General features: G+C 41.3%; 1 protein-coding gene across 2 annotated transcripts in view; it reads right to left on the reverse strand.

Moving 5' to 3' along the window:
• The window catches only part of UNC5C (unc-5 netrin receptor C), a 250,650-nt gene that overhangs the window by 55,712 nt on the left and 172,071 nt on the right, over positions 1 to 22,867 (reverse strand). For both annotated transcript variants that reach the window (XM_057418022.1, XM_057418021.1), the window contains exons 3-4: positions 16,403 to 16,546; positions 569 to 672 (exon numbers count right to left, since the gene is read on the reverse strand). In XM_057418022.1, coding sequence (XP_057274005.1) covers positions 569 to 672; positions 16,403 to 16,546 — 248 coding nt within the window. The remainder of the gene's footprint in view (positions 1 to 568; positions 673 to 16,402; positions 16,547 to 22,867) is intronic.

The raw sequence follows: 22,867 nt of genomic DNA on the forward strand, positions 1-22,867 counted from the left end.
TTTACTTAAAAGCCAGGAGGAAAACCAGATAAGCCTCTAAAGATGGATTATTAGACAGATACATCCTCTACTTGTCTCCATCTCATGCTGCTTCACCTGGGAGCCCATACTGAACCATGGCACATCCTCTTCTGCCAAGCTGATTGGCTGGTGCACACATGAGCACATGCATAAACATGGGAAGGAAATACAATCTGGCAATCTAAAAATTAAATACTATGATTGAAAGGTGCCTCTCAGAATAAGTGTGGTTTTTTTTCTCTAAAAGGAAAAGGAAAGATAGCAGGCTGTTATGATATGCTCGACAAGCTACGTGTCCTTTGGATGCCAGATATAACTGTGAACTTTGAAAGGGAAGAAAAAACTGAAAGAAAACTGCTGCAGCTCTTTCCAGCAAGGCTCTATAATCCAAAACCATTAATCAGATCCCGATAAATCTTGTCCATGAAAAGCAGTCAGTCAGCTCTCCATTACCACCCATTCTTCATGCCATGCGCATTACTGCACCATTAGCCACTGATCAGGCCTTAGAATGTCCAAGTGCCAGGACACTAGTGTTACTGCTCACCTCAGCTACTGGGATGCCTTCAGGAGGACGGCACTGGAGCAGGACCTCTTGCTCCAGGGACACTTCTTTCCCCAAGGGCTCCTGCTCAAAAGTTTTTCGGAGATCTGGGGAGGGAGAAAGAGAAGAAAAAGAAGCAGTAATATTACTAGCTGGTTGTTTAAATTACATTTGATTGCCATAGTGAATAAATGCAGGAGCACTTTCTAAACAGAAAAAAAAAAAAAAAAAGCGCATTTCTGTTTCCCAGAAAGTGAAGCACTTAAAAAAGACTGGGACATGTTTCCACTTCATTCCAACATTAAGTGGTTAAAGGTTTCATAGTGGATTCAGTATTTGTGTTGTGGTAGAGCATGTGAACCCAGCAAGGATCCACAGTCTCACTGGGGAAAGTCATATCCAGACACAGAACAAAAATCGAAACAAGTCCCTTTTCCAGATAATTTGGTAACCTATGCCAGTGATGTACTAAAGAAAGTTACAGAGAATTAAAAAAATCCCTAGAACTACAGCACATAACCTGAGCTGCCTTAAACTCATGGATGAAAGTGCTCGTGCTGCAATTTAATGTACTTTTAGTTTATAAGCATTAACTTTACAGCTTTAGCTATTTGTCTTCACTTTCTCAATATCCATGTAGCAATAAATTGTTACTGTTATTAGTATTATTATTATTAATGTGGAGCTGAACTGTGCTTGGATCCCTGAACAGCACCACAGAAATGTGGCAGGCAGAGAGGGCATGGAATGTGCCCCCAAACATCAGACCAATTCCATCATACTGGACAGCTGTGCTCTCAAGCTTTTTTTTGTACACTTCTGTAGTATCTTTGCATTGGTGGTAAAATGGACTTGATAAGTCCCTTTTTACTACTGGCTCCATATTTCTGCCACAGACTGGCATCCTCTCCACTGTGCTTGGGAGGACATGGCTCTGGAGAATTGAACATCCAGCCCCAGTAGCAACTGGAAATATTTCTCTCTGCTGCTGGTTCCATCCACAAATGGACATGGGGCCATGTTCAAAGTCGCACGAAAGAGCTGGCCTGACTTCAAAAAAACTTGTAAAAACTTGTTTTAATTTTACTTTTTGTTCTGAATTCAGAACATTTCCTTGGGCCAGTGCATGGTGAGGTTGCACAATTACTTGTGTTGTATTGGAAACAAGTAATATAGGAACAACTTAAAAGCCCAATATTTCATATTTTAAAGCCACAACATGCAACTGTACTAGAAAACAGGTCACTGAATTGAACCAATTTACAAATATGCCATGCAAAGAGTTATATTTCATCTAGATTACCTCCAAGAACTGATTTGCAACTAACCCCACAAAGGAACTTTCTACCAAAAGGCCAAAAAGGGCCAGGCAAACGTACAGATGCAAAAGGTGATGTGATGTCTGCCACCAAAGTCAGCTCCTCTGAAACTCTCCGTTAGATAGACCTCTGTCTCTTAGCCTACATGGGGAAAATGTGGTTGTTCAACTACTTGGAATTAAATGTGAATCTAAACATGACATGGACAACCTCTGCCATAACCGGAGATGCTGATTTTAACTTAAGTTGATAACATAGTAAACTTCTAAAGTCCTTAAACCTATTCATTTCCCTAGTGAAACTGAGGCATCTCTGTTCTTCCCCTGCACCACAGGCACGAGAGGCATGACCTCAAAACCCTCTCCCTCCCCACCACTGGCATTCCTGCTCCCTCCAACACACAGGGCAGGGATGCTGAGAGCCTCTCTGATGGGATTTATGGCTACAGTTTAGGGCACAGAAAGATAAGCCCTGGCAGATCTTACCCTGGCAATATAAGAATTTATTGCCTCCAGCTGTCTCCTTGTTTGGGGTTTACTCTTTGTTGAAAGGAAACATATGCCAATATTACAGCTACTTCCATACAAAATCCACTGCTTTAAAGTTAGTTGTTGATGAAAGGTGCTTTAACCTACAACACTGTATAACTTTCATCAAAGAAAAGGAGCACACATCTGGAAGTGATCGTTTCTTAGGATCACATGCCAAGCTTCACCAGACTCTATGCCTGTCAGCATGTTTGTCACATAGGATTTATTTCAGGCTAGCAAGGCTTGTTTATGTGAAAGTGAGTGACCACAGCAAGACAAACAGACAGATTTAGGCTGTCTAAGGATGTCTGTACATAGCTCCCACTGCATCACCAGCCCACTGACTTCAGCCTACCCTCTCTGACAGGATAACCAGGCGAGATTTGGGTTGTATGGGTCAATTTGAGCTGTACAACCAACACCTTCCAGGTGCCCTGTGGGGGTAGCAGCCATTCTAAGGACAAAATGCTGAGTGACCTTCATAGAATGGTCAGGGCTGGAAAGGACCCCAAGATCATGAAGTTATACACTGCCACCACCCTCCCCACACACCCCCATCTAAATGTTAAACATGGAGATGAGCAGCTCTTTCAGGAGCTGGTGGATTTCTCAGGATGTGACATTCTTCCTTTGGCCCAGGCTTCCCACACATCCTCTGGGCTCAGTAGGTATCCTGGGCACATATCATGGCAGGTTAATACAGTTTGCCTTAAGTTAGCAAATAACTAGGGTTATATGGCTAGCAATACCTTTAGGATCGTATTGTCACTACTTACACAGGTATTACCTCTACATCAGGTACACCTTAGTGCATCTAGCAGGTACACATATGTGCACAGTGCAGACAATTACAACAGAAGTATCATGCTCTGATATCATAGCTGACGATAAATGAGAAAGTTACCATGCTGGTAATAGAAATGTATAAACACAGTAATAAATAGTATATTGATAATAGCTTTCAGGCATCCAGATATGGACGGATGAAGACAGTAGAGGGAGATTAGATAGAAATAATCTGAGTTTTTTTTTTCCCTTGACAGGTTGATTTACTGTCCTACCTGCCTTTCTGAAACATTAACAGCTCTGAATTTCACCATAGCCTCATGTGTACAAGGATTATCTATCTCATAAAGACCTTGCCTTAAAAAAAAAACAAATTTTAGTGCATACAAAATAAAATAGCATTAGTTTAGCAATGCATAATAATATTAAAAATATCCCACTTTAACCTCTTTGTTATCGACAGCTGGAATTATCACGGTATCACAGTATGCTAGAGATTGGAAGGGACCTCGAAAGATCATCTAGTCCAATCCCCCTGCCGGAGCAGGAACACCTAGATAAGGTTACACAGGAATGTGTCCAGGCGGGTTTTGAATGTCTCCAGGGAAGGAGACTCCACAACCTCCCTGGGCAGCCTGTTCCAGTGTTCCGTCACCCTCACTGAGAAGAAGTTTCTTCTCAAGTTTAAGTGGAACCTCTTGTGTTCCAGTTTGTACCCATTACCCCTTGTCCTATCATTGTTTGCCACTGAGTAGAGCCTGGCTCCGTCCTCGTGACACTCCCCCTTTATATATTTATAGACACTAATAAGGTCACCCCTCAGTCTCCTCTTCTCCAAACTATAGAGACCCAGCTCCCTCAGTCTTTCCTCATAAGGGAGATGCTCCACTCCCTTAATCATCTTCGTTGCCCTGTGCTGGACTCTCTCCAGCAGCTCCCTGTCCTTCTTGAACTGAGGGGCCCAGAACTGGACACAATATTCCAGATGCGGTCTCACCAGGGCAGAGTAGAGGGGAAGGAGGACCTCTCTCGACCTACTAACCACCGCCCTTCTAATACACCCCAGGATGCCATTGGGCTTCTTGGCCACAAGGGCACAGTGTTGGCTCATGGTCATCCTGTCGTCCACTAGGACCCCCAGGTCCCTCTCCCCTACACTGCTCTCTAACAGGTCGTTTCCCAACCTATCCTGGAACCTGGGGTTGTTCCTGCCCAGATGCAGGACTCTACACTTTCCCTTGTTATATTTCATCAAGTTATTCCCTGCCCAACTCTCCAGCCTGTCCAGGTCTCGCTGGATGGCAGCACAGCCTTCTGGCGTGTCAGCCACTCCTCCCAGCTTAGTGTCATCAGCAGACTTGCTGATAGTACGCTCAATTCCCTCATCTAAATCATTGATGAATATATTAAATAATACTGGTCCCAGTACTGGCCCTTGAGGCACTCCACTAGTTACAGGCCTCCAACTAGACTCAGCCCCATAGACTACAACTCTCTGGCTTCTCTCCTTCAGCCAGTTCACAGTCCACCTCACTACCTGATCATCCAGACCACACTTCCTCGATTTAGCTGTGAGGATGCTGTGGGAGACTGTGTCAAACGCTTTGCTGAAGTCAAGGTAGACCACATCCACCGCTCTGCCATCATCCATCCACCGTGTTATTTCCTCATAAAAGGCTAAGAGATTGGTCAAACATGATTTCCCCTTGGTGAAGCCATGTTGACTGCCCCTCATAACCCTCTTATCCTTGATATGCCTTAAGATGACACCAAGGATAAGGTGTTCCATCACTTTCCCAGGGATGGAGGTGAGGCTGACCGGTCTATAGTTACCCGGGTCCTCCTTCCTGCCCTTTTTGAAGACTGGAGTGACATTTGCTTTCCTCCAGTCCTGAGGCACCTCTCCCGTTTCCCAAGACTTGGTAAAGATGATGGAGAGTGGTCTAGCGATGACTTCCGCCAGTTCCCTCAGCACCCGCAGGTGCATCCCATCTGGACCCATGGATTTATGGATGTCCAGATTGCTCAACTGATCTCCAACCCATTCCTCATCGACTAAGGCAAACCGCTCCGTTGACCTGACTTCATCTAAGGTCTCAGGGGTACAGGGCTCTTCAGGACTGCCTGCAGCAGAGTAGACAGAGACAAAGAAGGCATTCAGTAACTCTGCCATCTCTGTATCTTCTGTCACCAGGGCACCCATCCCGTTCATCAGTGGGCCTACATTGCCTCTGGTGTTAGTTTTATCTGCCATGTATTTGAAAAAGCTCTTTTTGCCGTCCTTGACCCTTCTCGCCAGGTTTAATTCTAAGGAGGCCTTAGTCATCCTAGCTGCCTTCCTACATCCTCTAGCAGCAGCCTTATATTCCTCCCAAGTGGCCAGCCCCTCCTTCCATGACCTGTAAACTCTCCTCTTCCACTTGAGCATACCCAGCAATTCCCTATTTAGCCACGCAGGTCTCTTGGCCCTCTTCCTTGACTTCCTACGTGTTGGGATGCTCCGATCTTGAGCTCGGAAAAAGCAATCCTTGAATGCCAACCAACTATCTTGGGCCCCTTTGCCTTCAAGCAGCCTTGCCCATGGGATTTCCCCTAGCAATTGCTTGAAAAGGCCAAAGTTTGCCCTGCCAATGTCCAGGGTTGCAATTCTACTTGCTATTCTACTAGTCCTACCACACAAGATCCTGAACTCCACCATCTCGTGGTCGCTGCAACCAAGGCAGCCCTCAACCCTTACTGCTTCGACCAGACCCTCCTTGTTAGTGAGGATGAGATCCAGCAGCGCTCCTCTCCTGGTCGGCTCATCCACCATTTGCAGGAGGAAGTTATCATCCATACACTGGAGGAACCTCCTGGACTGCGGCTGGGTTGCCGAGTGGTCCTTCCAGCAAACATCAGGGAAGTTAAAATCCCCCACGACGACCACAGCCTGTGACTGTGAGGCCGCTCTCAGCTGCCTGTAGAAGGCCTCGTCAACTTCCTCACCCTGATCCGGTGGTCTGTAACAGACACCCACAACAGTATCGCCCCTGCCAGCCTGCCCCTTAATTCTCACCCACAGACTCTCAACTCACTCGTCATCTGTCCCTGGACAGAACTCGGTGCATTGTAGTTGCTCCCACACATAAAGCGCAACCCCACCACCCTTCCTGGCTGGCCTGTCTTTCCTGAATTGCTGGATATGAACAGACCCTTTTCCTCGGGAGCTATCACAGTGGGGCTGCTGCAGGTAAGATAAACTCTGCAGGACCCCAGGTCCCCCTGCTCTCAGAGCCTTGCTGTGTGTGCCATTTTAATGGTGCCATTGGATTTGAGCAGGTCAATGATCCACAAACTAAAATTACACTAAGTAGGGGCCTTGATATAATAGCCAGTAATGTTCTCAAAGGAGCCATTAGACACTATTGAGTAAATGATACTAATTTCGGGGGAGGGGGAGAGGCAAAGTACATAATTGTGTATTTACAAGATTTGGAGCTCTTATACCCTGCTCTGTTGGCTCTCTCCCACATGGTCATAGCTTTATCACACCAGAACTATCCTACCACCTCCAGCTGCAGCCATGCCACCTACAAAGAACTACAGATGGCGGCTGTGCAGGGCAGGTTTTACCTAACCAAGCATGAGGTTTGCCATTTGTAACAGACAAACAAGCCAACAAGGTGTTTCTTTAAGTGATGAAGAGAGGAGGGCCTGGACAAACAACTCTGTCACCTGCTCTAATGATCATAAAACAGCACTGGGCTTTGAAATGACTGCTTTCTTTTTCTATGGCCCTTGCTATGACTTCTGTAACAACACTGTCCTTCTAATCCTTCAATCTTCAGCTTCCTTTGCCATTTAAACATTACAGTCTCATGGCAACTTCACACTGTCAGCTGGGAGTGGGTGAGCTTGCTAATGTATTGAGGGACTTTGGATCCTTCCCAAGCAGACTATGTTCAATAACAGTTGTCACTTTTCTGAACTGTCATGTAAGTTACAATTCCTTACAAGCAAGGACAGAAGGGACACATTTTCTCATGAGAATAGCAACAGACAAATAAAATACATTCCATAAGAAAAAAAAAAAGAAAAGAAAAAAAACAGCAGGAAAAAAAGAGTTTTAACAATCTTCAGAAAATATGCCTGAAAAAAGCAAAACAATAAAACAAATAAAAAATTTGATTCATTCTGGATCAGGACCTCTTTGTCTGTGAAGAAGCAGTATGAATTATTAAAGCCTCAGGTTGGCAGCAGCCCTGTTATTGCAACAGTGAGAGAGAGCCTTCTCTACCTTCGCCTTCAATAGGGAGAGACACAAGAGAGTAGTTGCAGTTCCTTCCCATTATTATTTGGGTAATGAAGAATAATCCCCGATTGTCTGTGCTAGTGATACTCCTCCTCCCCTTATACAGGTAATACTGCTGCCACAGCTCATGTCTCCTGGAGGGGAACAAACCCTGGTGGACAGTGATGCTGAAGGGTCCATCTTGGTTTAATCACCAGCTCTCTCGCATATTTCACCCAGCTGCAGGAGGGGATATCACCACCAGGCTCAGGGCACAGCCTGCACCCACATCCCCCACCTATAATTTCCCTTGAAGGCTGTTTTCGTAAAAAGAAACTAAGGAGAAGAATTAAAATTCTGGTCTGCCAGCTTGAGCCAGACTTATTTTCTTTACCAATGTACAGTCTTAGTAAATTCAGAGGGGGCTCTTGTGGCATATATTGTAGCACATTTACAGCATACTTAAGATGAGACTTCCCTCCAAGATTCCTGAAATAATCCTGCACAACCGTCTCTGGTAAGGACAGATGGCTGCCTTCAGACCTGCATTGAAATGAGAGCATTTTCGCAAGCATAAAACTGAAATAGAGTAATAATCTCAGTGTACACCATATTGTTACATTTATTTGTGAATCACTATGGGGTTTTGGGGAAAGGGGCATTAGATCTTAATTTTTATGCACCGCTAAATGACTTTCTTTCATGTTTAATGAAATTTTAGCTTATAAGCCACTCAGAAGTTGCATTTTCACTTGCTAAAGATAATAGTTTCTATAGGAACTCGTGGCATTTCCCCATTTCCTTTTCTACCTGTCAACTTCTATGAAAGAGTAAAGAATGACCCTATTCCTTTTTTTTAATCCAATGTATTTTATCTCTTCACTCTTCCAGGTTTTACTGTGATGGGTGGGTGGGTAAAACTTTAAGGATATCTTTTATCATTTCTGAGAAATGTGATAAGAGGTAGACCAGATGCCTTCAAGGCAGTGCTAATGCAAGGGTGACTAATGAATGAGCATGAAAAACGGACACTTGTCAGCCAGGAATTAGATGTAAACCAGAAACGAACAGAACAATGCAGCATTACTGTCAGAGAAAGATGGATTTCTGCCCTTGATAGACCTTAGACTCGGTGTGCCTTCTAGTAACTCCAACGTCAACTTTCCTTCTATAACAAACAATTCAAACAAATAAGCAAGCTTGAAGAGCACAAGAAGAAAAACCGCATTATTTTCTGCCCAACTTTCATAGTAGCTATGCCCATCGAGAGAACTACCTTTGATGTGTGCTTTCAGAAAACTAAGGTTTTAAGAATGTGAAAAGACCTTCGTAAGGTTTTAGGTCATAAGACCTAAACGTATGTATTTCCATATAGAAGATAGCTTTCTTTATATGGGTTAAGTATACACAGGTTTTATATATATATATATATCTATAAAACATGTCATAAGCAAAACTGCAATTAAAACACTAGGAAAAAAGGGAATATGGTTTCATATTATTTTAACCATTATTAAAGGATCAATATATAGCCAAGCACTCTACTTCAAGTATAACTCCTAATGCTGAGTGTTCTCAAGAGGCAAAGTTCAATGCTGACTTAATTTTAGCTAGCCTAGTAAGAAATACCGAAACAGAAAAATAATCGTGGAAAAAGAGTGGGAAAATATTCTACAAAATGAAGATTGATCTACATACTTATGAAACCACATCTCACTGCATTCATTCCCAAATTTGGATGACTGATGCTGAGTTAGGGAGACATGACTAACATTGTAAAACTGGCCTGTTCCTCTTCCATCACTTTCCATGATGCTGGTGGAGTTAACAGACACGTTTTTCTGCAAGAAAGGCATTAGAGACTGAATTGCAATTGTGAATGTAAGAAACCATGCACTATAAGGCATACTTTGGCCTCTCTTTTCTGTTCACAGCTGAGTCTATGGCCTCTGTGTGGGGATCAATCACGCTGGTGGGTAAGTAATGGAAAGGTTAGGTACAAAAAACTTTTTTTCACTTTGTCCTTGTGTGGTTCCAGCTCTCTGATGTTAATTAGATCAAACCAGATCTCCACTGAGACAGCCACAGGAGTGTCTGTAACCCAGGGGATCCCTCTGAAACCTCTATGAATTACTGTTTTAAGTGCGGTGCCTTGCCCTGTGGAGTTCCCGGCTCTACCAGCTACATGCTGGATGTTGATCAAAGCCTCCTGCCCTCCTTCAGTGTGCTGCTGCTCACAGGATGAGGCCACAGCTGGACAGGGCTGTGCTCTTATCTGGCCCAAGCATCAGCAGCTGGACCTATCAACAGAAGCAATAAGTCAACAGCTCAAAACCCCATTTTTATGCTCAACACACAACTCTGTGACACTCTTCCTTTCTCTGGAGGGAATGTTTCACATCTGGTCAGCTCTAAAGACAAATGCTATGGCACAGAGAGACCCTTTGCTTGCTAGGATACAATTTGCAAGACACTTTGCCTGAGCCCAAGACCTTCTCTCCTCTTTTATTTGCTATGTGTTCACAGCCTGAGTAAATGGGAGGTGCATGTCTGTCAGGCCCACATTCTGCCAATGGCATCATCAGCGAGCTGGGGATAACTCTGCACCCTGATGACTCCTCAGAGACTCACTGCCTGCACATCTGCAGAAGAGCCTTTTCTTCCCCTCCTCCCTTCAGCTCTAAGCTAGTTCAGACACCTGATGGTAAGACAAAACACTCTTTGCATCACAGCTTCCATGGGGGCTACACTTATGGAAGTAAGTGTACTTACTTCCATAGTACATACGGAACTTGCTACACATTTGGTGTACAGATAAAAACCAAAACAATAAAACAAGTAAAATATTTGATCCATTCTGGGTCAGGAGCTCTTTGTCTGTGAAAAGGCAGTATGAATTATTAAAGCATCACGTTGCCAGCAGTCCTGCCAATGTATTTGGTATTGATACCAGCGTAAAAAATACAAGCAAGCAAACTGAAGAATTCACTGAGCAGATGTGTTCCCACGTGTACATAGATCCTCCTCATATTTTTACTTGATAGTCAGTATTTCTTGATTGTTTTTTTTTTTTAAGATGAACCTGCAAACTAACATATAAACTTAATTCTATTTGTTATTTTATTTGGTGACTGAAGATGGAATACAAAGTTCTTGCTTTTCAAAAAAATCTAAATATAAAGTTCAAATGACCTAACCTCAGCAGCTGCCTTTTTAGATGACAGATATACCAGAGGTACTAAAGATAGACATTAAAGCATCATGTTAACACAGCAATTTGTATGTAGAATTGAATTTACAACACACTGAAACACTAAAACAGAAAATAAGTTGTATAAACTGGTACTTTGCTATTGTTGCTCTTTCGATACACTAACCTCACTCACACAGCTGGTCACTACCAAAACATACATAACATTTTGCTAATTTCCTGACTGTATCTATGCTTCACCATTAGGCACTGAGCAGACGACTAAAAGACGGTAATTTCTTAGGTATGACAGTGTAGGTAGGATATTCTCAAGGCTCCTACTAGGGGATTAAATTCACATAAATTCAGTAAAATAATTTCCTTTTTTTTTTTTTTAAGCAACACTAACAGTTAAGTCAAGTCCACCTTAATTTGTAAAGTCTTAGTTCTTTATTAAAAAGCAATGTGATTTGTATTTATTACTGTTGCAACCACAATCTTAAGCTTGGGAGCCAGTTATTCCCATGTTAACTTGAGAAGCAGTACAGAAACATTCCTATCAGAAGCAAAAGCAGAGTGGTAGTATCAAATATGTCAAATGCTCAGTTAGCTTCTCTGCTGCCCTTTCCATGATCTGCTATTCTCTCTTGTCATCTCAGCTCAAGACCACATGCCTCAGTTATTCCTTTATTAACTACAAGCAACAGATATCGATTAGTGGCAACTTAAATGGTACACAAGGAAGGAATTCAACTCCTATCTCTGCTAACTCTCATACACATTTACCAAAGTGCACAAAACACATTTTTGAGTTATTTTTAAATACTGCATATCCTAGACATACCTTCCTATCAACATTTTCACATGATGTCCTTCCCAGCTCTCTCTCCCTATCTTGACATCCACCCAACTTTGTATTTGTTGCAATGTGATCTAATGCTTTGGTGGCTACAGGAACATGCCCTCACAGCATTGCCTGGATTAGATGTGAGAGGAGAGGGAAGAAAGGCACTACAGCACTAGAACATGGAGCATGGGCCCCAGTACTAAAAGGTGAGATAACCAAGAGCCAGTAAAGAATCTGTGATTTTTTTTTATATCTGTTTTTTTGTGTGACTGGGTACCTTTGAAGTGGAGATAAGCCATTGATGAAATAGTCTACTTTTCTGAACTGCATTTATCTTATCAGTATACACTATCTGACATGCATATATTAGCTACATGCCTTTGAAAAAATGTCTGGGGGAAAAAAGGCTTTTATATAAGTACATAGGAAACCAGGATCAAATTATACAAAAGATTAAGCACAGTTCTTTACTACATCAGGGCCTTTAAAAATGTTTTATTTAAAATTCATATTTTAAGATAATGAATAAAGGAAGAGACTATCCACATTCATTACACCGAGAAAGACTGGGTAACAGAAATTACAGAGAAAGATGCTTTCTTTTTGCTTTCAACAAATCCAAATCCTGGCAGCAGATTTAGGGCTTATATTCTTACCAGATTTTCTCAAGGACAGCATGGGTTAACATCATGAAGTCAGTGAAGCTACAGCAGCACCAAACTAGAGCAAATGAAAAGTGAGGTTGCTCTATGCACATGGGCTCAAAGCAATTTGTCTTAGCCACCCTTTTATTATCTGATCTAAAATTAGGTCAAATGCTGCAGCTATTGTTTAGTCTTTATCAGATGTATTTTCCAGCGGGTTTAACTCTATTCTTGGTTACACAGGCTTAGAACTCATTCATCCTTTTAACAGGAATTTTGTCCTATTAGGTTTTATCTACTTAATGACATGAGTCCTGTTACATGAAATTCACACTAAAACTTTGTATTGGGCTTGCTTTTTTTCAGCCAAAGGTAAAACTACTCCCAATCTCCCTCTTTCCTCCTTCCCTACTACACAAAAGTAGCAGAAAAAACTGTATTGAAACATATTAGTGACTCCTAGTGCTCCTTATAGGATGTGCCTAGAATAAATAAAAATGTGTGAATAAATAGGAAATTAGCACTTTCATAGGCAAATATCTCTGAAAAATTATCGTATCTTTCCAGCTCCACCAAGATATACATTTGGCGTTCCTACTTTGTTGCTTACTGAGATCTCTAGGATGGCAAAGTCAAAATTAATCACAACAAACCTGCTAGTTTAAGAGGACGAAATGCTCAGCTCTGTTCTCATGGGGAGATCAATGCCTCAGGAAGATGAATTCCATGAAATAGGAAAAAAAGCTCCTTTTCAGAAACAGCCTGCACAGAAGGGAGTGATTTCCTAGCATACTCGTGGTCCAGAAGTGCAATGGTGAGATGTCATTAAATTCCCTGAACACTTAAGAGAAGCCAGGATGTTGTCTTTAGACTCATACTCTTTTCCTGTTTATATTGCTAACATGGGCAGCCTTTGAAAACCAGCAGCATCTTCGCTCCATATTTATAGATTACTCCCTTCCTGAATAACTGAAGCTCTTGGCCAGAGTGATGTTGCAATTGATTTTCACAGAGAACATTCATTGACTGGGTTGTTATGTACTTTCTGACACATGCCTGACCCTGCATTAAACAAATACAAGCCACTTTTTTCCAGGATGCACATTCTTCACACTTTCAAATTACTTTTCACTTAATTCTATTACACGCTCAGTGAACAGAGATGTTGCATGCTATTTTTTTTTGTTTATTTTAATAGAGTGAAGCTCCAGCCCTTGAGAGGACAAAGAATTCCAGAATTAAGACTAGTGGTCATAAGGGAGAAAAGAGAGGAACAGTAGAAGGAGAGAGGAAGGAGAAATAGGAGAAGGAGGAAGAAAACAAGGAGAAGAAAGAGAAGGAAAAGGAGAGAAGCTTTTCTTACTGTATGACTAATTATGATACAGTTTGCGCTTGTAGAGATGGAATCACCAGGTTCTGGTATTAAGATACATAATAATGTAACTTCAGCAGAGCACTTTACATGCTCCATTTACCCCTTACCTTTCCCAGAGGTGTCAGTGCTTACTTTTTGTACCAGTTAAAAGTGAGTACTGTGTTAAGCACGCAGACAGAGCTGGAGAGTTGGACTCTTCTGTCCCTCTTCAATTTTGGACATCCTTGATTTTCTGGTTTAATAAATACTGCATGGACGCTACCTTGCATCCCAGAATAGCACATTGTATAAATATCAGAAGACTTACCAGCTGGGCTTAAAGCTTATTAGGAAACAACTATTATATTGCCAATTCATATTCAGTCCTCTGAAGTCAAGGCTGTGAATACAGACAAGTCTCGGTATATCAATCTTAAGGTCCTTTCTAACCCTAACTATTCTATGATATCTGAGTCCACAGTTTAAAACAGTGATCTTGTAGACAAAACGACATGACAAAATAAGGCGTATACCCCACATTATATGTCTGAGCCCCTAAAAAAAAACCATCCTGAGTTACCTGAGAAATTTATAGAAATCTGTGAAATTGGAAATGGACAATTTTGCAGAGAGTGTGCATTTGCTGCTGTTTGAAAATCTGCAGTTTGAAAGCCTTCAGCCCTTAATCCCAAGGAGTCTAAATGATTTGCCTGCACCACAGCTGGCCTAGAACCCCAAAGTGACAAACAAGAAGTAAAAAAAAACCTTCAGTAAAACACAAAGCCACACTTGAAACATGAAACTCCCTGGAATTTATTTAATTAGACTGTTCTAAAAAGGGCCACCAAGACTCTAGAAAAATCACTGAATTCATTGTTCCTCTATCTCCAAGACATGCTTAGTAAAAGAAACAAATTATATTTTGAGTGCCTTCAACAGAAATTTGGACACCTGGGAAGAAATGCCAATTGATATAAAATAACTTGCATACACATACAATGATTATGTGTTATATAGAAATTAAGCACATAGGTATGGCAGTACACAAAAGTCCATCAAGTGAAATACTTTCGGACTTCCTAAACTGGGTTTATTTCATGATCATCTGCCAAGGGCTAGCTGAAAGGACATGAAATCGACTTAATGAGTTAACTTAGAATTCATAATCTAAAAAACCTGTTCAAACACTGCCAAGCCTCTCTGAAGTGCTGACTGCTTAGAAGAAAATAAAAATGAAATAGCGCTCTTTTGTTTCAGTACAGAAAAAGGAAATCCTCCAAAGTCTTGAAAAGTTTCCTGCCATGGGAAAGCACTATGCACGTACATAATGGCATTTCTAATTTGGCAGGAAGGCAGTCTGTATAACAATTTCAACTTCCCTTAACCCTGGGGAAACTCTTATATGAGGTTAATCCTGTACTCAAAAGTACAGGTCCTCTATTTCCAGTCAGTTACTCAGACCAAACACATTCAAAAATGGGTATTTAAATTGAACCTTCGAGATTTGTGTCTGAATGTTTACACAGAAGGTAACTCCTCTTCAAGGATTTAACAACATACTACTTTATCAAGAAAAAAAGGAAAATCAAGCTCTCAACTGAGAGTTTTAAATGACAGAGAGTCCTTCCTCTAACATGTCTGTGAAAAGCTTTATTTGGCTGGAATCATAGAATCGTAGAATCATAGAAGAACTATCTCATTATAAATTGTTAGGCACAAAAGTGCAGGAAATAGAAATATGCTGCAAACCGAGCTTCTAATGACCTTTTCTCACAAAATGTGCTTTTACTGAGGAGAAAACAGCGGAACAGATATAATTCCAGATGATATATTTTGTTCCCATATACAAAGCAGGATTTCATCATGTGAAAGAGAAATGGGAGTCCCCAGTGTAACTACTCTATTACAAAGAAAAGCATCTCTTTGAAAATTAATGAACATTAAATATTTGTACAGTCAGATGAAGATCTGTTTTCAAGGAACTGGTTGCCCTGTGTTCTTGGTGTCTAAGCTGGGAATGGTTCAAAATAAATACTGAGATTAGTAGCCATGAATAACAGTGATGAATTATTAAGGCTGAGATGACCACTTTCAAACTTGTACTACCAATCTGATTACAAGATATGCTAAACACACCCTTCTTTCTATGTTAAGGAACAGCAGCTTTATTATATGGATGGAGAGATGCATATTTTATTTGCAGAAAAGGACCTGGGGCTCCTGACCAAGAGTCAGCAACGTACCCTTGTGGTAGATAAAGCTAATGGTACCCTGGGCTGCATTAGAGAAAAGTATTGCTAGTAGGTGGAGGAAAGGGACCCTTCCGATGTGCTCAGCACTGGGGAGTTCACACCTGGAGCGCTGGGTCCAGATCCACTTTTTCACTGTGAGGGTGACCGAGCATTAACACAGGTTGCTCAGAGAGGTGGTGGGGTCTCCTCCCTTGGAGATATTAAAAAGCTGCCTGGAATAAGTCCTGGGCAACTGGCTCTAGGTGACCCTATTTGAGCAGAGTTTAGGACCAGATGACCTCCAGAGGTCCCTTCCAACTTCAAACATTCTGTGACTCCATTAAAGGAGCAACTGTCATCTCATTTTATAGCTTACTTTGGTAACATTCCTATTAACTGTCTTCAGACATTTTTCTTGAGAAATATAACTGCTGTACTCAAAAAACAGTGGGTTTGATGCTTTTCCCACACACAAAAGAGAAGAACAAGATTTTGCTCTTAAGAACAGTATAAACTGAAATTCTTAACTGAAAGTCTAGTACACATTTGGAACTGCAGAAAATACAAAGCCTAACTGGCTGGAAACAAAATCTCTCTCCCAAAGGGAGACTCCCCTTTTCCTCACCCAAACATCATCAACGCAACACACAGAGCAAAGACACTCACATGCAATGCGGACGTAGGCTTTCCGGCTCTTGGTGGTGCCTGCAGAGCTCCAGGCAACGCACTGGCACCAGTAATCTTCTGGCCCAAACAGCTCCTCCACTTGCTGGCGGGAAATCTCAATGCTGACCTCTCGGACAATCAGACCTGTCAGGGTACAAGTAATGCTGATCAATATTAGGCTTAGAAAGGATAGAAAGAAAAAAGTGTAGGTACACAAGCCTGCTTGCAAAGTTGTTGTGAGACCTTACAGCTCTCTACCAAAATCTATTCAGCAACACAGACTGTCATAAAGATGTGAAGGAAAAAACCCACCACTTTATCTGCATAAGAGAAGTGGGCAAATGAATAACTGATCAGTGTGATTTTTACTTTTATCTCATACTGTGTGTATGTTAAACAAATAAGAGGAACAGCACACCAGCTGATATAAATCCTATCAAGTCCCTGGGACAATTTACATGAAGCAACAATCCAACCCACTTTTAGTTCAATTTATATGACTCCCTTAACCATCTGGTATTTCATCTCCTTTTGCTACTCAGCTACAGCACAGGAAGAAGTCGCGTTGACTCGAACACTGAACTGCCCAGGAAAATGGATTTTACCATTGCAGAAAATGTCCCAATACTCTGCAAAGACAAGCACATGGGCTGCAGTACAGTTATTGCAAACTACAGTTTGGGGACTATTATTGTCATATAAACTGCAAATAGTGTGGTATTTTTCAGGTGATTTTAGAATACAGTGCCTGACAGTCTCCCTGGCCCTTCCCTCCATAATGCATCTCAGCACAACCCCTCCCCAAACCCACACTTGCACCAATGATGATAGTGACTCACTCATTATCCTTCCAAGCAGACCAATATTTACCCACATATCCCACACTGTACTCTCTGTTGGGAAGCTGTTTTGCATCTTCTAAGTACAAGGAAATATTATGGTGCCTCAGACACCGCCACAAGGATCATTGGTAATGTGTCGATACCCTAAAGACAGCGACTGTGTTTCATACTGACACAACTCCTTTCTCTGCCTCAAAATGCACTGCTTATTCAAAATGCTCTTAATTCCAGCCAAGATACTGGGTAGGGGTAAGAGAGAGTGCTTACATCCTTGTCAGCATATTTGGTCTTTGTCACCAATGCCAAAGTATCAGTAAACTTATACTGTGTGTCCAACAGCAGAAAGCTCCATTGCCATTTCAAAAACATGCTCTTGCAAAAAGCCTTGAATATATAAATCCACATAGAAATATTTTGTGTAGTGAGGCTGATTTCCTTTTTCTTTCCAGAACTGCTAGGAAACTTAGCTGAAAGATCCTTGGATTACAGCATGCACAGTTTGTCCCCATCACCAAACACCAAAGGGCAGGTCCTTCTGTTGAATACAGACTTCAGCCCATGGAGACCAGCTACCCTCAGCCTCCTGCCACACAGCTTACAAGGTGATATTCATAACATGAATGTTCCCAATTGTACAGCATGGCATGTTCCTCAAGTGCTGGAAACCAGGCCAGCCCTTTGATTTGCTCCAGCTTCACAGAGGCTCCATTCAGGGAGCCAACGATTAATTACTGTTTGTACACAATTGTGCACTGTCACTGAGGCAGCATGCTGTTTGCATCCAAAACTTGGTTAACAACAGCAGAAAGGAATTAATGCATGTAATACCATAGACTTCTCTGGTGGGAATGCCTTCTAATGAGATACATTTTCTTGCTAGATACTATCATAGCCTAGCTCCCTTTTTACTTCATTATCTTTGACATCTTTTGCCATTGAATAATCAGCTACTTTGGGGGAAAAACTTACTAGCTTTCCTCCTTGAAATAGAATACTTATAATATGGCAACTGCATTCCACTCCAAAAAAATGGAAATCAAAGTAGTGCATGGGCATTTGATATGCAGTGAACACTGTGCTACAAACTTGTTCTGCTTTGATGAGTTAATTTGGCTCCAAAAGGGGTCTGAGGGATAGCTTTTGTCCTGTTGAGAAGAGCATGAAGAGGGTGGGAAGGGAGGATGTACATTCCATGCATAAAAATAGTTGTATTTTCCCATTACAACTACTGCTAGCCTAAAGATTACTTCAGTTTACTCCCAGTTTTTATAGCACTAGCCCAGGGAACCCTTGAAGGTTACGATATTATGTTTTTATAATAAGGCTGATTATGACAGAGCTTGATGGAGCAGTGAACTTTGTTACCTAAGGGCTAAAGCAAGCAGGCTCATAATAACAGTACCAGTTAATAAGGATTATGAAATAGTCTTAACATTCAGGACACAAACACCATTTTCCGATAGTCTGTTGAAGATACAAAACCATATGATAAGTAGTTCTCACAGAACTTACCAGCAGAACTTTTTATCTCTGACTTCCTGAGATACTTTCTAATTCAAAGTAACAAGTTGCTCTAGGTAATGTCTTCTGGGACAGCTGTGAAGTACTGATAGGTTTCAGGTTATTCAAAGTAATTTGGCCTTTGATCTTTGAGTAATATCAACAGTTGTGCTATGACCAAATAGATGCCCCTTCTGTTTACAAGCAAAACTATTGTGTCTATCTCCAATGTAAACACTTTTTCCTTGAGTTCAAAAAGTACCAAACCAGTTGTTGATGCCATGAACCATTCCTTCCCAGCACTGCCACTGCCACCTCATTGCACAGGCAGCCACACTGATTTAGGAGAAACCTCTCACCAGCTGCAACGCACTCAGCTTCTGGCTCTGGGGTAAGTGCAAAGGGATGTGTTCCCTTCTTGTACCAACTCCTTCTGCCACCACACTTCAATATAACCCCTAACAGAAAATCCCTTTCTAGGTTAGATTACAGAAAACACTGTTTGCTGAGATACCTCAGACAGCAACTGCCTTATTACTAGCTGACGCACTGCTGTACATCAGACTTCACAGGGCAGCTGGTACTATCTGTCTGCTTTCATTTAAGACTGTATCGCTTGTCTACCTCAGGTGGGCACCAAATGCAGTACAACCCTCATATGATGACTTCAGAGATCTTCATTTTATCCCTGTCAAAGCTGCTTCTGCTTCTACATCAAAGAACAGTAACTGGAGTCATTAAAAAGAAAAAAAAGCTGAACAACTCTAGTTCAGACAACTGTTTATCAAACTGTTTGACTACAGGTGAGGGTGCAACCTCTGAGTGCAAAATTAGAAGTCACTTTATAAAATGAGTCCCTATATTTTTCTTAAATATGTGTAGGATAAAACAGATTAAGAGATTAGCAGTAATTTACAGAGTGTATAGCCTAGTTGATATTGGCCAATTCTACTTTGCCACAGAGCAAAGTAACAAATTGTCACCTTCTCACAGAGAACATCTCTTCCACTTTACGTTCTTTGTTAGAAATAGACTGAATTTTTCAGTCTAATTCCTCATACAGCTAAGCTATACAACAGGTGAAGATATACAGCATAAATGTTTTCTTACAACACCTGAGTAAGCTGCATATTTTCAGAACTAATACAATCACACAGATGGTGGCACAATCCACCAGAAGTCAGCATCTTCCTGTTTCAAAGCAATGCAGTAACACAGTGGCAGCTAGAATGCTTGATAGGTCCCTTCTAATGGGTATAAGTACATAAAGAGCTGACCAAAGTGATATTCCAAACCATATGATGTCGTGCTCAGCATATAAATCTGGGGGAAGAAGGAAGTGGGGGTACATTTGGAGTTATGATGTTTTGTCTTCCCAAGTACAAGTTACATGTGATGGATCCCTACTTTCCTGGAGATGACTGAACACCTGCTTGTCCATGGAAGTGGTGAATGAATTCCTTGCTTTGCTTTGCTTGTATGTGTGGCTTTTGCTTTACCTCTTACACGGTCTTTATCTCAACCCATGAGTATTCTCTCCCCCATCCTACACAGGGGACTGAGCAAGCGGCTGCATGGGGCTTAGTTGCTGGTTAGGGTTAAACCATGACAACCAGTCCAAGAAACCCTTTTGCCCCCAATAGTTTTCTGTCCAGTTGAGGACAGAGAAAAGCCCACAAGAAGACTCAGGGCATCTGGAGTAATCAGTCTGCAGTTATGTCCCAGTCCCATGAATTAAATAAGTTCTCCATAAATGACAAATTTTGCATATTTAGTAGCACAGCATATACAATCACTCATTTCAATAAAATAAATTTATCTCTGGGACTAATACAACTTGGGCTCTGCAAAGGAGTATGAAGGAACCAGAACTTTCTGTATTTCTGTATTTGCACGTTAATGAAGGATTAATGGTGGGAGAGAGGCACAGGGAGCCTTGTTCAGTCTGCCTACTGCTAATGTGTGCAGCCAAACAAACACTGGGGAGAGGCACTGGATGATGGTATATATCAAAATAAAATTACTACCCCTCCTGGAGCAAAAGGAAGTGTGATAAGGGAATTGTGCCGTATATACATGGTCTTTTATTATAAGCTGTATCCTAGAAACATAATCAAGCAAAGACACAGTTCATTCACATGGTCCCCAAGTGCTTAACTTAGCTGGCTATACAAATTGTAAGGTAGATTATCTGGTCTTCAGAGGCAGAAATGTTATCTTTTTTTAATATATGTAAATGTAATGTAATTGTATGATATTATGGTAGATTATTAGTAACTGCAGTCATAACTCATGGGTTCCACATTGCACCCTTCAAAGTAACTGGCAAATTTCCCAATGATTTTAATAGGGGCGGATTGGCCAATCAGACATTTCTGTCTTACAAGGTTCTGCAACTGTATGTGACTGTGCAAGACAATAGATGGTCACAGCAAACACCTGAAAACAGAAGACTATTATCAATTAATCAAATGCAACTATCCAGCCTAGAGTCAGTCTAGGTCAGAGAGTTAGTAGCTACACCTCACTGGGCATCATCCTGCCAATTATTTTGATGTATTATGGCTGCCATAAATGTTCACCATTTGATAGTAACACCCCACATGTGTGAAAATATTCCTCAAGATTTTGATAGAGCAACTTTTGTGGAAGTATTATTGTATTGGCATGTGTTTGACCCTCTGGCACAGCACTAAACAGGAGCTATTTAGTTGCAAGACTAAACTGTGCTTACAAACTCTAAGAAACTGCGTGGATAATTTGCTTATTTTCTCTGTATGTAGAAGTTCAAACAATTTCTGTGCCTTTGTGGTTTCATTTGCCCAAAAGGTATTTCATTAATTAGTAATCACATATGCCATAGAACACATTTCTCAAGGAGACAGAACTTTATGACCTACTGGTCTGGAAAAAGACATTACTGTAATACATGCATTTAGATTGCAGGTGTATTGCAGCCACTGTAAATAACTATGGAAATACAGCCCATTTTCACGCAGGTAACTTGCAACCCTTTACAAGTTCAATTTCTTGAAATCAGTACCCAGAGCACCTTCCCAAACCTGATGTTCAGTGTTGTTGGCTCATTCTCTGCTTAAGACAGGCACAGACTATACCCGCCACATGCACCCCAAACCTCCCTTCCTGCACTCAGTGGGGACAAAGAGGGTAGGGATGGTGTTTCTTGATGAGGTAAAAGAGGCTTTGGGGAGTCAGCAGCAAAACAGCTCTGGGGTAGGGGGATTCCTCTATGTGTTCATGCAACTCATGCTGATTATAGAATTGATTCTATAATCAAATTATACAGCATGTAACTTAGAAAACCACAGTGCATCCCTATTCAGACCCTCAACTCAGACACAGAGAAAAGTGTGGTGGCTTGCTCAGTCCTAAAAGAAATCAGTGCCAGTCTGAAACAGTCCATGCTTCTGACCCACAGTTCCTTTTCCTCGCTATTAGGAGTAGGAGAGTGTAGTGAAGAAATACTTTATGAATGTTGCTCAGTCAGGACAGGTTTGAATGACATGAGTATACATATTTTTAAATGAAGATGAGAGTGGAAGGAGAATCCTGATACCAAAAAAGAAAACTGGAGTTTCACAGTAATTTCAGGAGGGGCTGAGTTATCTCCATAGTATTTGGCAAAAACGATGAAAGCATTTTCAGTTCTCATAGTCCCCATCTGTCTTACATTTCATACAGAGCTTCATCCAAAAATCCTTAAAACAGCATCATATATTTTGCTTCCTGAAAGTGGCCAAGACCATATTCCAAAGTGGTATGAGTGTAAACAGACTTAATAAAAGGTAAACAGATTGCTTTCTTATTATTCAGTCCTTTGACACTAGATTGTTCTCTGATAGTAAAACTTAAGTGACCAAGTCAAGAATTATGATCTTTCTACTTACCAACAGTCCAGAATAACCTGTCCATTTTATATAATCACTCATCATGGGTGCTATAAACAACCTGTCTCTGTAGCAGAAAGCTGATCACTTTATTTGGTGAAATAACCTTTATGCAGAGGTAAATATAAAATCAGTGCTATGTCAGAATTGGAATTTATTTACTTTCTTGCAGAGATGGATCCCTCGCAGTCACAGAGTTATTCCACTCAAATATA

This window comes from Pezoporus wallicus, unplaced genomic scaffold (assembly GCF_028554395.1).
Source record: "Pezoporus wallicus isolate ANWC-B61680 ecotype Strahan unplaced genomic scaffold, APGP_CSIRO_Pwel_v1 contig_6999, whole genome shotgun sequence".
NCBI lineage: Eukaryota > Metazoa > Chordata > Aves > Psittaciformes > Psittacidae > Pezoporus > Pezoporus wallicus.